Source organism: Trichosurus vulpecula, chromosome 7 (assembly GCF_011100635.1).
Source record: "Trichosurus vulpecula isolate mTriVul1 chromosome 7, mTriVul1.pri, whole genome shotgun sequence".
Lineage (NCBI taxonomy): Eukaryota > Metazoa > Chordata > Mammalia > Diprotodontia > Phalangeridae > Trichosurus > Trichosurus vulpecula.
In genome coordinates, this window is record NC_050579.1 from 183479752 (window position 1) to 183492082 (window position 12331).

General features: G+C 40.5%; 1 protein-coding gene across 2 annotated transcripts in view; it reads right to left on the reverse strand.

Moving 5' to 3' along the window:
• ANKRD6 (ankyrin repeat domain 6) overlaps positions 1-12331 on the reverse strand; it is a 94812-nt gene that overhangs the window by 16927 nt on the left and 65554 nt on the right. For both annotated transcript variants that reach the window (XM_036767307.1, XM_036767306.1), the window contains exons 5-8: positions 8765-8863; positions 6219-6317; positions 3357-3455; positions 1248-1325 (exon numbers count right to left, since the gene is read on the reverse strand). In XM_036767307.1, the coding sequence (XP_036623202.1) occupies positions 1248-1325; positions 3357-3455; positions 6219-6317; positions 8765-8863 (375 nt within the window). The remainder of the gene's footprint in view (positions 1-1247; positions 1326-3356; positions 3456-6218; positions 6318-8764; positions 8864-12331) is intronic.

Consider the following 12331-nt stretch of genomic DNA (forward strand, 5'->3'; position numbering starts at 1 on the left):
ATCGAGTCGTAGAGTAAGGCAGCTAAGTAGCATAGATGATAGAGCACAGGCTTTGGAATTAGGAAGACCTGAATCCAAATCCTGTCCCAGACCCTTTCTAGCTGTGTGACCCTGGGCAAAGTACTTTTCTCTTAACCTTAATAGTTTCCTCATCCATAAAATGGAGATACCATCTCCTACCTTACAGGGTTGTTGTGAGGCTCAAATGAGTTAACATGTGGAAAGTGCATTGCAAACTTTAAATGCTACAAATGAATGAATACTTCACATTTGTTTAGACTTTTTTACTTTTCAAAGTTATTGCGTATCTCTTTCCAATTTCCTACAACAAGGCTTCAGAAGGTGTGTTTCTATTAAAAGTTCCCTTAGAGGGTGATTAAAAGGTGGCAGCCTGGCAGCTCATGTATCTACGGAGGCCTCAACCTATTTCTTAAACCTAGGGGTGCTACAAGTAAGAACCACTTCATTTCTGTGATTAAAATTTCTGAATGAAAAGCATGAGAATCTTTGTGACTTACTAAGGTCACTAGTTACTGATGAGCATCAGGGATATTTCTGTGAGATGAAAATGAATAACTGAGATCACAGGCGACATTTCTATGTTTATCGTGGCACAGGATTCTGATGCAAATGAATGTGATCCTTTTTTTAAAACTTTCTTTAGTCCCATTATACATCTTTCTCTCTCATGCTTGGAACAGGGTAGCACAGTCTTCTTTCAACATCAACTATAATACTATATAGAAATGCTTTGATTTTCGTAGGGTCTATTTCTATTGTCTCAATCAGAAAACCCCAGAATCAGCAAAGAATGAGTACATTATCCCATCATCAGCAAATAGGGATCATTTAGGCCCCTTCTGTCTGTGTTATGACTTAAAATTTCTTTCTCTTGTCCTTGTGCTATTGCTAGCAATTCTGCAACTATATTTAATAAAATTGTAGAAAGGGAGCATACTTATTTTATTCCTGTATTTATTGAGAAAGCTTCAAGTATCCCCTTATGACCTAATGTGATAGAGTGTAGTTTTTAGATTTGTCATGTGCATCGTGTTGAGAAAAGACCCTTTAATGTCTGAGCTTTGTAGCATTTTTAGTATAAAATAAGCAGTACACTTTGTCAAAGACTATTTCTGCATCCAGTCATTAACTAGAATAAAATAGGCAACCTGAGCAGTGCCAGACAGAATTAGTATAACAGGGGCCAATGAAAACTAGTTACTAATAAAAAATGGATTAAAACCTACTTGTGGTGCTTTGGTGAGGAGAAGAGCAACTTCAGGATTATTGTGGTGCCGGGCTGTCTCTAGTGGAGTCTGACCAGCCTAAGGGAAGGAATCACACAAAGATGTAAGGGTATATGGAACCAATTATGTAAAAATACAACAGTTTATCCAAAAGTTGGCGTAACGGATAATGAACATATAGGTAGGTAGGTCCTCGGGGGTAGACATCTGTTTACCAAATTTTCAACAACTCTACCTTCAGGGTGATGATGGAAATCTCCAAAAAGCTTACAGATTCAATAAAATTTGGTAGGGTTTTTTGATGTCTATGGAAAGTCTCCCCACTGCCTACCAAATAAAGTTAAAGCTCTTCAGCCTGGCAATCAAGGCTTTTTATGATCCAGCCCCCTTTTATACCTTTTCAGTTGTAATTCACACTGTTCAACTTGGTATACCCTGTACTTCACCCAGAGAGGATGACTCTTGGATCTCTGAAAACATTTTTAGCATTATTACTAGCTTTAAATTTATTTATTATTTAAATTATCAGTTATTAGTTTTATTGCTTCTTCAGCTTTTCCTATGCTATTTCTTGGTTCCATCTATTAGAATGTGATCTCTTTGAGAGCAGGGACTGTCTAGTTTTCTACTTTCATCTCCAGTGCTTAGCACTGTACTGGGCTCATAGTAAGTACTTTATAAATGTCTTTTCATTCATTCATTCATTCATTCATTCATTCTCTTTCCCTAGGATGGCCTTTCCCATTTTAACAAGACAAAATAGTATGTGGTAAATATAAACATAAGTATAATAGGGAAGAAACATCATGGCAGACTGAAATGGTACAAAAAGACTTTATTAAGGAAGTAGGGCTTGCGCTGGGTCTTCAAAAAAAGAGGGGTAGTACTTGCTTCGGAGGAGGCTCTTTTTAGTATAGTAAACAAAGATGGGTTGAAAAGAGCAAGAGTGTGTTTATGGATTGCTTGGGTTCCTTTGGGAGGGGAAGGGAAGAGGGAGGGCCAGAAGAGATGGTGAGGCAGCCAGCCTAGCCGGAGTTGAGAGTTTCTAGTAGACGGTAACAAAAGATCAATATTCTAAGGTCAGAGTTTGAACTTGAAAGCAATGAGGAGCCAGTGAATATTTTTGACACGGTAAAAGTAGTCTGTTGGGAAGATTAATATAGCAGGAGGTTATAAAATGAATTGGAGAAGAGAAAGACTAAAAGTAGAGAGACCAACTGAGAGACTACTGCAACATTCCAAGCATAAAGGAATGGTCTATACTCGGATGGGATTAGAAAAGAAAAGAATGATGGAAGAAACAAAGGAAAAATTACCCTGATTGCTCAAGCCTGAACTAGAGACAGAAAGGAAAATCTACCTCCATTTTTCTTTAGTTAACTGGGGTATACTTCTAAGAAGTATTATCAGCACCATGTGATTTTTAGTATAGGCTTAACTCCAGAGTGCTACAGGCTTAACTAGAAGCCACAGCAAGCCACCTAACCTTATTTCCTTGCCCTCCCACCACCCCCAGACTCCCTGCTCCTCTTTCTTTCTCCTAACCCAACTGAACTCAACCCTGTTCCAACTCAAACACTGAGATGGAACTGAGTGAGGAAGAACAGACAGTATGAAAAAAGGGATAGCCAAGGCGAGAAAGGATAAGAATATAAATGCTGGAGAAGGAAGGCAAGGGGCTTTAAGTTTCAGCCCTTGTTTTGAGAATTAATTATCAAACCATTTACCCCAGTAACAAACAAGCACAAGAAAACTGGACTCAGATTTCCTCCCTTCCCAGGTTCAGTGGAGCCCTTAGCAGGGCTCCAGCTCTCTGTTCATTTAGCTGAGTAACTCATTTACTGAACCTGCAAAGGTTAGGGATTATCTATCCATTTTCCTGTGCTACTAAGCACAAGAAACCCTTCCTCTCCTCTCCTCTCCTCTCCTCTCCTCTCCTCTCCTCTCCTCTCCTCTCCTCTCAGACCCTGAGGCTGCAGCTCTGTGGAGCCATGCTCACTGAGATGCTGGGAAGGAGAAGGACTTGGACTGATTTTCTTGAAGAATGAAGTTTTCAAAAAAGATTAGCACCTTGGAGAGGATTTCAGAAATGATCGTGGCCTCACTTACGTTGTTGACAATTGTCCCATCAGCGCCTGCTTCCAGTAAAATTTTAGCCACTTTTTTGTGGTTTAGTGCAGCAGCAATGTGAAGAGCTGTATCCCCGGCCTGAAATTAAAAAGAACAAAATGACTATTACGGGAACTTCTCGTACCTTTCTTGCATGTCCTTCCCATCTTGAACTGAGCTGTATCTCTTCAAGTTCAAATAGGGATTAATCTTGAGTTGAGGTCCGCTAAACAGAGACTTTTCTGAAAAAAGAGTCATTTACTTCTCTAGCAGAAGACAGCTGTTCTTAATGATGGGTTAAGTGAGATCAGCATATCCTAAACTTATTTATTCATAGGAAACTTTTGAGACTTATATTTTCTTGATAGAGCTTATCAAGTTTGCCTGGGGATAATCAACTCCCCCTGGAATAAAATAGGGTTAGGGAATTTCGAAAAAAAAATAAATAGAAAAATTTAAGTTTATATTCATGCTAATTTTAAAAAATCTCTGCATATAAGTATTTTTGATATAAATAAACATAATTTCATAATAGAAATTTCTAATAGAATGTAAGCTCTTTGAGGACTCACTTCTGTATTTATATCTTCAGTACCTAACATAATGACTGACATATAGTAGGAACTTAATAAATGTTTGACTGACTACTAATTCATATTTTAGAGTGGAAAAATATAGGCATAACTTTTTTTTTCTTTTTTTTCACAGCACCCCTGTTCACATCATGGGGAATGCTGTTTGGGATATGCTAACCAGGGGTGGGGAACCTGTGGCCTTGAGGCCACATATGGCCCTCTAGGTCTTCAAGTACAGTCCTTCGACTGAATCCAGACTCCACAGAACAAATCTCCTTAATAAAAGGATCTGTTCTATAAGACTTGGATTCAGTCAAAAGGCCTTACCTAAGGACCTAGAGGGCCACATGTGGCCTCAAGCCTGCAGGTTCCCCACCCCTGCAAACTAAGAGACTGCTAACATTCTTTGAGCTGAATTCCAATGACATCTTTTTCCTGCAGAAATACTGGGAATTGAGAAGAGTCAACTTCAGGAAACATGAGAAAATTGCACTGGGTTTACTTGGTAAAAGGAGATCTCCAGAGCTTATTTATTGGGCTGAGAAAAGTCAGTGTTGGGATAGATCAATGGGCAAGCAGACAACAAGATGAAACTGTTGAGGGTTTGCGGAAGTTGTTTCTCTGGTCTTGTGATAGGAAGATATAGAGAGTCCATTTAAGCCTCTAGGTTTGGGATTAAGCCAGTGATGCTGACAAACAGGCTGCATAGGTGGTGGTAGTGGTGGTGGGGGGGGTGAGGGCCTCAGTTGTATTATACAAACCACTCGCCCCAGCACAAGTTGTTTTTATATACCTACATTAAGGCAGTCTTACTCTTAGGGACTTCCTTCGCTGGACAGAGGACAATGCGAGCCAAGGTACTCTTCTAAGAAATTACTAACTAGTTCTCTACTTCCAATATAACCTTTTATCCAAGGAAATCTAAAGTATATTTGTTTGTCCTATGGAGAGTTATGTTTCCATATAAACTCCACCACTACTACCGAAGAAAAGCTATTTCGTTGGTTAGACAATGCTGATTTAGTCATTCCCAATCATGGTATTCTCTCACACAAGCAGATATGAAAAAAAGGGAGCAGAAATCAAAAGCATCTACTCTTTCCTCATAACTGGTGATATCCCCATAGATCCTACTTTCATTAACAATAAAATAAGTTAACTTTATATACATAAAACCAGTCTTGCCTATTATACAGCTACGGTTCTGACTAGTGCAAATAATGAATCCCTTGAGGTGGTCACATGTATTTGAGTTGCACTATTTGAGTTATAATTACGTAAACTATGGTCATTGGTTCCAGCCCAGTAAAAATATGCAGGATGAATTAGAATAAGGCAACCTCTTCAGGGAAATTCATTGCTAAACTAATCAGGATCTAGATTGAATCTCTTTCCTTCAATAAATGTTAAAAAGAAATGTGTATTACATTTCCATTCCTAGGTGTACCATCCAAGAAAATAATAAATAAGTAAAGTTTGGGTTTCTTTTATTCGAGGAGGGGAGAAGTGAAGGGGTACTGAAGATTATTCATCAGGATAATCTACTGTTCCAGAATCATCTGTTTGTGCTTTGGACTAGGGACAGAACAAAGCTATTTTCCTTGAAGTGTAGTAAATCCCAAACATTCCCAGACATTTTTTATTTTTAAACTTGACATTTCTATACCCCAACTCAAAACTGCAAGCCCACGGTCCCATATAGGTTTCAACTGATCAATAAATTTACAGGTAGTTATATATCCAAACAAGAATCATTAATACTTCCTTAGCACACCCTAAGACCTCAAATGGGTCAACACACTGAAGTCTGATAACTACCACAAGAACACATAATTAAGCATTACATTTATAGGGCCTGGGCAGTGACAGGGCCTATAAAGCCAGTGGTAGAACTTAGCAGGCCACAAGAATCCCATTCCTTTGCTCCATGAAGCCACAATTCTTTGTCAGTGGGATTTTTCCTTGAGTGTGTCTGTTTAAAAAAAAAATATTAAAACCAACAGAAACCACTGCAGTGTATGCAGAAAGTGTTCATTATGCAAATGTGGTGATATGCACTGAAATGACAAGAAACCACAGGCACACCCTCTCTATAAGGCTATTTAGGGAATGCAGTGCTATGGTACTAGGCTGGAACCCATGTTCCCAGGGGGCCATTTACAGTAAACTCCCAGAAGTTTCAGGGGAGGCAAGGCCATAGCAGCCTCTAGCCTAGCATAAGTCTACGTCATGTCAACGAGCCTTGTACAAAGGGTGCACTGCTGTAGTATAAGATACATGCACTGACCTGGTTCTTTTCATGGACAGAACAGAAAGCACTGAGGAGAACCCTAATGATGGACAAGTGATTATAGCGAGCGGCAACGTGCAAACAGGTATCTCCTGCCTGCAAACAGAAATAAAACTCTGAGCATGTTTTGGTCAGTGAAAGGAACAGAACAAAATAAAAACAAATAAGGAGAAAGCTTGCAGCCATCATTTACCCTTCAAGAGCTTTCCACCTGAGTTATTAAGCTGACTTCTAGCCTGAGATGCAAAAGCAAAGAAAGGCTGGGAAAGATCTTGGCAGAATGGCCTTCCTTGACTAATAAAACAAAAACAAAAACCAACAACAAAAAGCAAAACTGCAAACAACATCTTTTTTTTGGGGGGGGGAAGGCAAGGCAATTGGGGTTAAGTGACTTGCCTAAGGTCACACAGCTGGGTAGGTGTCAAGTGTCTGAGATCACATTTGAACTCAGGTCCTCCTGACTCCAGGGCCAGTGCTCTATTCACCATGCCACCTAGCTGCCCCAAACAACATCTTTTAATTGACGCTGTGCTTCCAGTCTTACCATCCTTTGCTACTGTTTTCACTCATTGTACGGAGCAGCCCATGGAGGCAAATGAAATAAATGCTTCCATTTTTCATACAGTGGGCGGCTGCTCCCCACGGAGACTTCAGGAAGACCTAAGGCAGGCTCTGCTTACTTAACGTTTCAGTTGGAGGCAAAGTTCCAACTGAGTCCAGCCTTTCCTCTCTCTCCAGTGCTTTGGGATGAGCCAAAGAAGTGACAAAACACTGCCTTGCAGATTCCCCATGGCCAGTTCACATCATCCATCAAGGGAAGACAGGCAGGGCAGGGCAAGGGTCAATCCAGATTTTAAAAGCACGAGTTTCTATCTAATGGAATCCAAGGGTGTGACACTGCCGTGACATAACAATAATTCAAAGTGAGGACAGTGACGACCCACAGAGAACAATGCAGTCTCAGGGCCCCACCAGAACCCATGCTCTTGTGAGTTATTTGTAAAAGAGCAGTGCATTGAAACAGTGTACAGTGAAGAGACTGCTACTCCTAAGTGAGATTACAGACACCAAACTTGACCCAAAATATGGAGGGTAAAAATGGTGGCAGATTAAATTACAGGTGTAGCTTAAATTACCAACACTTCCAGATATTTTCCCCCTTGTGTGTTTGTCCTTCATTTTCGAAGTGGGCCATGACATCAGAGAAGTGATGACATGATTTGTAGTTGACTTTGATATGAGTGAAGGAGGGCTGTGCAAGGTCACCAACCTCACTTTCTCCTCCAGAGTCATCTGGGTCCAGTGGTCTGATATTCACCAGGATGACTGGAGATGGCCCAGGATGCAATGGGAGACCCTGGCTCTTTTACGCTCAGGCCTTTTCATGTACTCACTCAGAGTGAGGTAATGCCCATTCAGTGAATAGGCCTCTTTAAGAAGAGAGTCAAAGGGATGGCCCCTTTAATTAGAAAAAAGAAAAGAAAAATCAAGCTGGGAGGGGAAGACCCTCAGGGTTGCTGTTCCAAAGAGAAACAGTTACCACTGACATTCACTCTAAGCCAGGAGGGCCCAAAATACAGCCATTAAGTGGAGCTTGGGCAGAGACCAATTGTGGTTCAATCTCCCCGAGTTAATGTTAGAGGCTCTAGGATCATAGAAGCTCAGGAACACACAGGCATAATACTGGTGCTCCAGAATCCGGGAATGACTGAGCAGAAAGCTCTAGGTCAGAGGGGAATTCTATGCACCAACCTGGAGGGCTCTGTGGCAACATCTCCCTTTTATGAAAACAAGGAGGCCACCAGCCCTCCCAAGAAGGATTTCCTTTGGAACGATCTGTAACGGAGCCTCCAGTCAAAGCAATCCTCTTAATCTGGCACCATTCCAAAGGGGAGGGAGAGAAAGTATAGAAAGAAATTGCCCAAGGTATGTTTCAGCTGCTTTAAGCATGATGAACTACTTTGCCCACAGCGATGATATATTAACACTTGATGCAGCTGGGAATCTGCCTCTACCTTTAGACTCTCTTAAGTTTTCAACATTTTTTGATATTATGGGCACTCTTCTGGCAGTCTGGTGAAGCCTATGAACCCCTTCTCAGAATAATTTTTTTAATGCATAAAATAAAACACATAAAATTGAAAAAGAAACCAATTATATTGAAATAGTTACAAACATATTAAAAAAAATCAAGGACTCCAGGTTAAGAGCCCACGATTTACAGAATAAAAAAAGCTTCTCCCCATGTGATTTTTAATAAAGGTACATTTAAAAAATGGTTACTGATTTCTGGATTTGATTTCATAAATAAATAGAATAAGGTGGGAGAAGGGAAGGTGGAAGCTACACCTGAAATATCTTCCTACCCCCACATCTCTAAATAACTATATTGGAAATAAGGTAAATAAGCCACGTTCTAGACTAATTGTGAGAAACTATTTAGTTCTTCTTTCTAGATTTTTTTCTCCCAAGGTTTGCTTTCTACAACTCTAATTCCCAGGTGAGAGAGAAGAGAATCACAAGTTGCATTTTTTTTTACCCACATTATTTTTGAGGTCAGGTCGAGATCCTCCCAGCAAAAGAACCCGGGTGCTCTGGGAATGACTGTTCTGACAAGCCAAGTGCAGAGCGGTGTTCCCTGCCTTGGGGAGAGACCGAGAAGAATTAAGGACAACATTAGGAAACACAATTCTAAAGAATTAGCAACTGCCAGGAATTGCCTGTTGTAGGACCTTACTTTGGTAAGAAACTAAAGAAAAAGGTCGCATCCTCTACCAGCTGATGAGTGGCCTCATTTTAGATCCTTGGAGACGACTGGCCATCATATAAATGGCTTCCCTGTTTACAGCTACTATCAAGACAAATAAAAACAGTAAGGAAGATAAAACACGTTCCCTATGGAAATATACAATTATGTAAATCAAGTTTTTCTTTTTTTTAATATTAGAGTATCTCAGGTTGGTACCCCAAAAGGATGATGAATGGACCTAAACAAGAAAGGGTGTTGTCCTTGCAAGTCCTTCTAAAAATTTCCATTTATTTCCATTCTTTGGAAATGTTGAGCTTTATTTTAAGGGCAATACTGAAAATATTCCATGGGAATAGGTAGCATATACCTTCTTATACTCGTGGGTGTGTACATGTCTATGTATGTGTATATATATATATATATGTATGTAAAACACATATATCATATATAATATATAACATGTATTCACACACATATGTGTATATATGTGTGTTTGTCACTAAATAGTGGAAACCTCTCATTTAGATTTTTTAAAGTTTTATTTCTGTTATTTCAATGATAAATTAAAGGATAAAACCATTTCTGCTTTATTTTAGTAGACCCTCCCTCCTTAAAGCATCATAGATTTAGAGCTTAGAGGCCACTGAATCTGACCCCCTCATTTTACAGATAAGGAAATTGAGGCACAGAGACATTAAGTGATTTCTCTAGGGTGTGACTGCAAGTGTTAGAGGCGAGTTCTGAACCTAGGTCCTCCTGACTCCAAATCCAATGTTCTAACTGCAGTTCACAATTATATAGCACTTTCCAGTAACCTTTGATCCTCAAAACCACTCTGCGAGGGAGGTAGCAAATACATTACAATTCCCATTTGATTAATCGAGACCGGAGGCCCAGAGAGTTTAAGTGACTTGCTGAGATAATAAATGGCAGTCAGCCTTGTGACTCAGAGTTTTTTTTGGAAATCGTTGTGGAGGGCTCAGAGGTCAGTTTGATAACCTTTGCAAGAAAAACAGGTAGCGGGTGAAGTGGTCTAGGTTTTGGCATGTTTGTTTATACTTTAGTTGAATAAATTTTCATATTCACTGTCTTTCTTGTTGGGATTAGAAGCTGGGCCAAGTGAGATCCTCAGAGCTGCTAAGGAGCCTATGGATTGCTTCTCCCTCACTGAGTTGCACTCCCTTTGGGATGCAACTCCTGCAGTTGATCTTAAACTCCAGAGTCCTTGTGTTTTGATAGGGAAGGAGTGTTTCATATGAGCTACTAATTCAGAAATTACCCCCTTCTCCCATCTCAGCTCGAGTTCAGAATGTATTATAAAAGCCCTTTCTAAAGACTGGTACTCCACTCCACTGGTACCACATCTGGCTGCTCTTTGAAAACAAGGGAATTTCCCCTATGGGGAAATTTTTTCTTTTAATCTTCAGGTTTCTTTCTCATTATTAACTACCAGCAAGTGCCTCAAGAGGTACTGTGAGACAAAGAAAGGTGTCAGCTAGCTGAGGCACTGAACACTAATCCAGGGGCAGCCTATACATATTTTTATGCATGACCCTCATTGATAGTAGGAGAAGAGGTATCTCTTGGCTTGGTCAATTGAGTTCTCACTCTGGTTGAGAGTGGAAAGAGGCAGGCTGGTTGACCGATTAGACAGTTCTTTTTGTAATTAAAATGTTCAGTTCTGCAAAATTCCTTTTGCATACTACTTCAAACAGAATTATGCTAACAGATGTTGTTAATACAGCCCGATGAGGAACACAGTAGCCAAGAACTAAAAAAGAGCCTTGACTCTAATCCAGCCATTTTTTTTTACTGTCCTAATCAATTAAGCCAACAAGCACTGATAAAACTCCTTTTATGTGCCAGACAACACTAGGTGTTGATGGTTCAGAATAAAAAAGGCAACAATCTTTGCTCCAAGCAATGTGCCCACTGATCGCCAAGTGGGAGCTAATTCTAGGGTTGCAGACACAAAAAAAGGGTTATCTGAAACTGACTGTGGCAGGCTGGAAAAGCCATGTTCTTGGTTGGGGTTGTTGTTGTTTTAGTCAATTAGTCCTGTTTGACTCTTCGTGATCCCATCTGGGATTTTCTTGGCAAAGATACTGGAATAATTTGCCATTTCCTTCTCCAGTTCATTTTACAGCTGAGGAAACTGAGGGAAATAGGGTTAAGTGACTTGCCCAGAGTCACACAGCTAGTAAGTACCTGAGGCCAAATTTGAACTCAGGTCTTCCTGACTCCAAGGCCGGCACTCTATGGCTGCCCTTTGGTTTGGGGATAAGCAAAAGCATATCGGAGTCACATCCCCTCAAGGCTTTCTGTCCCAGACTTGAAGAGGTGGCATTGTGGTCTCCTGAAAAGAATTTGGACTCACTCATAGTCTGCCTCTTTCACCAATTAACAGTATAGCTTTAAACAAGCCTCTTAAACTTTTGGAAGCTCAGTTTTCTCAAATGTCAAGCGGGGACAATATGGGGCTTATCCTCCTACCTCACAGGATAGAATGAAATCATTTATGGGAAGCCTTGATTGACACCACATACCCTCTTCTCCCCTTTGACTGGAGGGCTAGAGTGGAGTACCAAACTCCTGCCAATGCTTTCCTTTACAGAGGGCAGAAAGTGGATGTTCTCCAGCTCATTCCATTCAGCATCTGCTGCTTTCCTTGGCTTTGAATTTGTGGAACAAGATGCTCTGCCCCTCCCCTTTCCTATGTCCTTTTGTGTGTTGTCTCCTTTAGGCTTTCCTGTCTCCCCATTCAACTATAAGCTCCTAGCGGGAAGGGCTGTCTCTTTTTTGTAACTGTATCCCCAGAACTAAGCACAATGCCTGGAACATGGGAGCTTAATACATGTTTGTTGGATTGGATTGCTCTGGTGTTGTCGTTCAGTCGTGTCTGACTCTTCTTAATCCATTTGGGATTTTCTTGGCAAAGATACAGGGGTGGTTTACCATTTCCTTCTCCAGCACATTTTACAGATGAGGAAACTTAGACTAAGTGACTTGCCCAGGGTCACACAGCTAGTTTCTGAGGCCAGATTTGAACCCAGGGAGGTGAGTCTTCCTGACTCCAGGCCCAGCACTCTATCCACTGCACCACCTGGCTGCCCCAGATTGGAAAATCCTAAACTGCTACATGAATGCATGACGTTATTACTATTATTATTGTATTGTCAGGATTATGATGATAAGAGATAGCTAGGAAAGAGATAATATATAGCTAATAGTAGACAGCTAAGAAATGAATTTCGTCTTTTCCCATATTCTGTTTAGCAGGTGCTGGGAAGTCCTAGTATTTCCTCCAGAATTGAAGAGCGCTAAGGGTTCTTAGCGCTAGAGCCAGAAGGAAGGGTTTTAG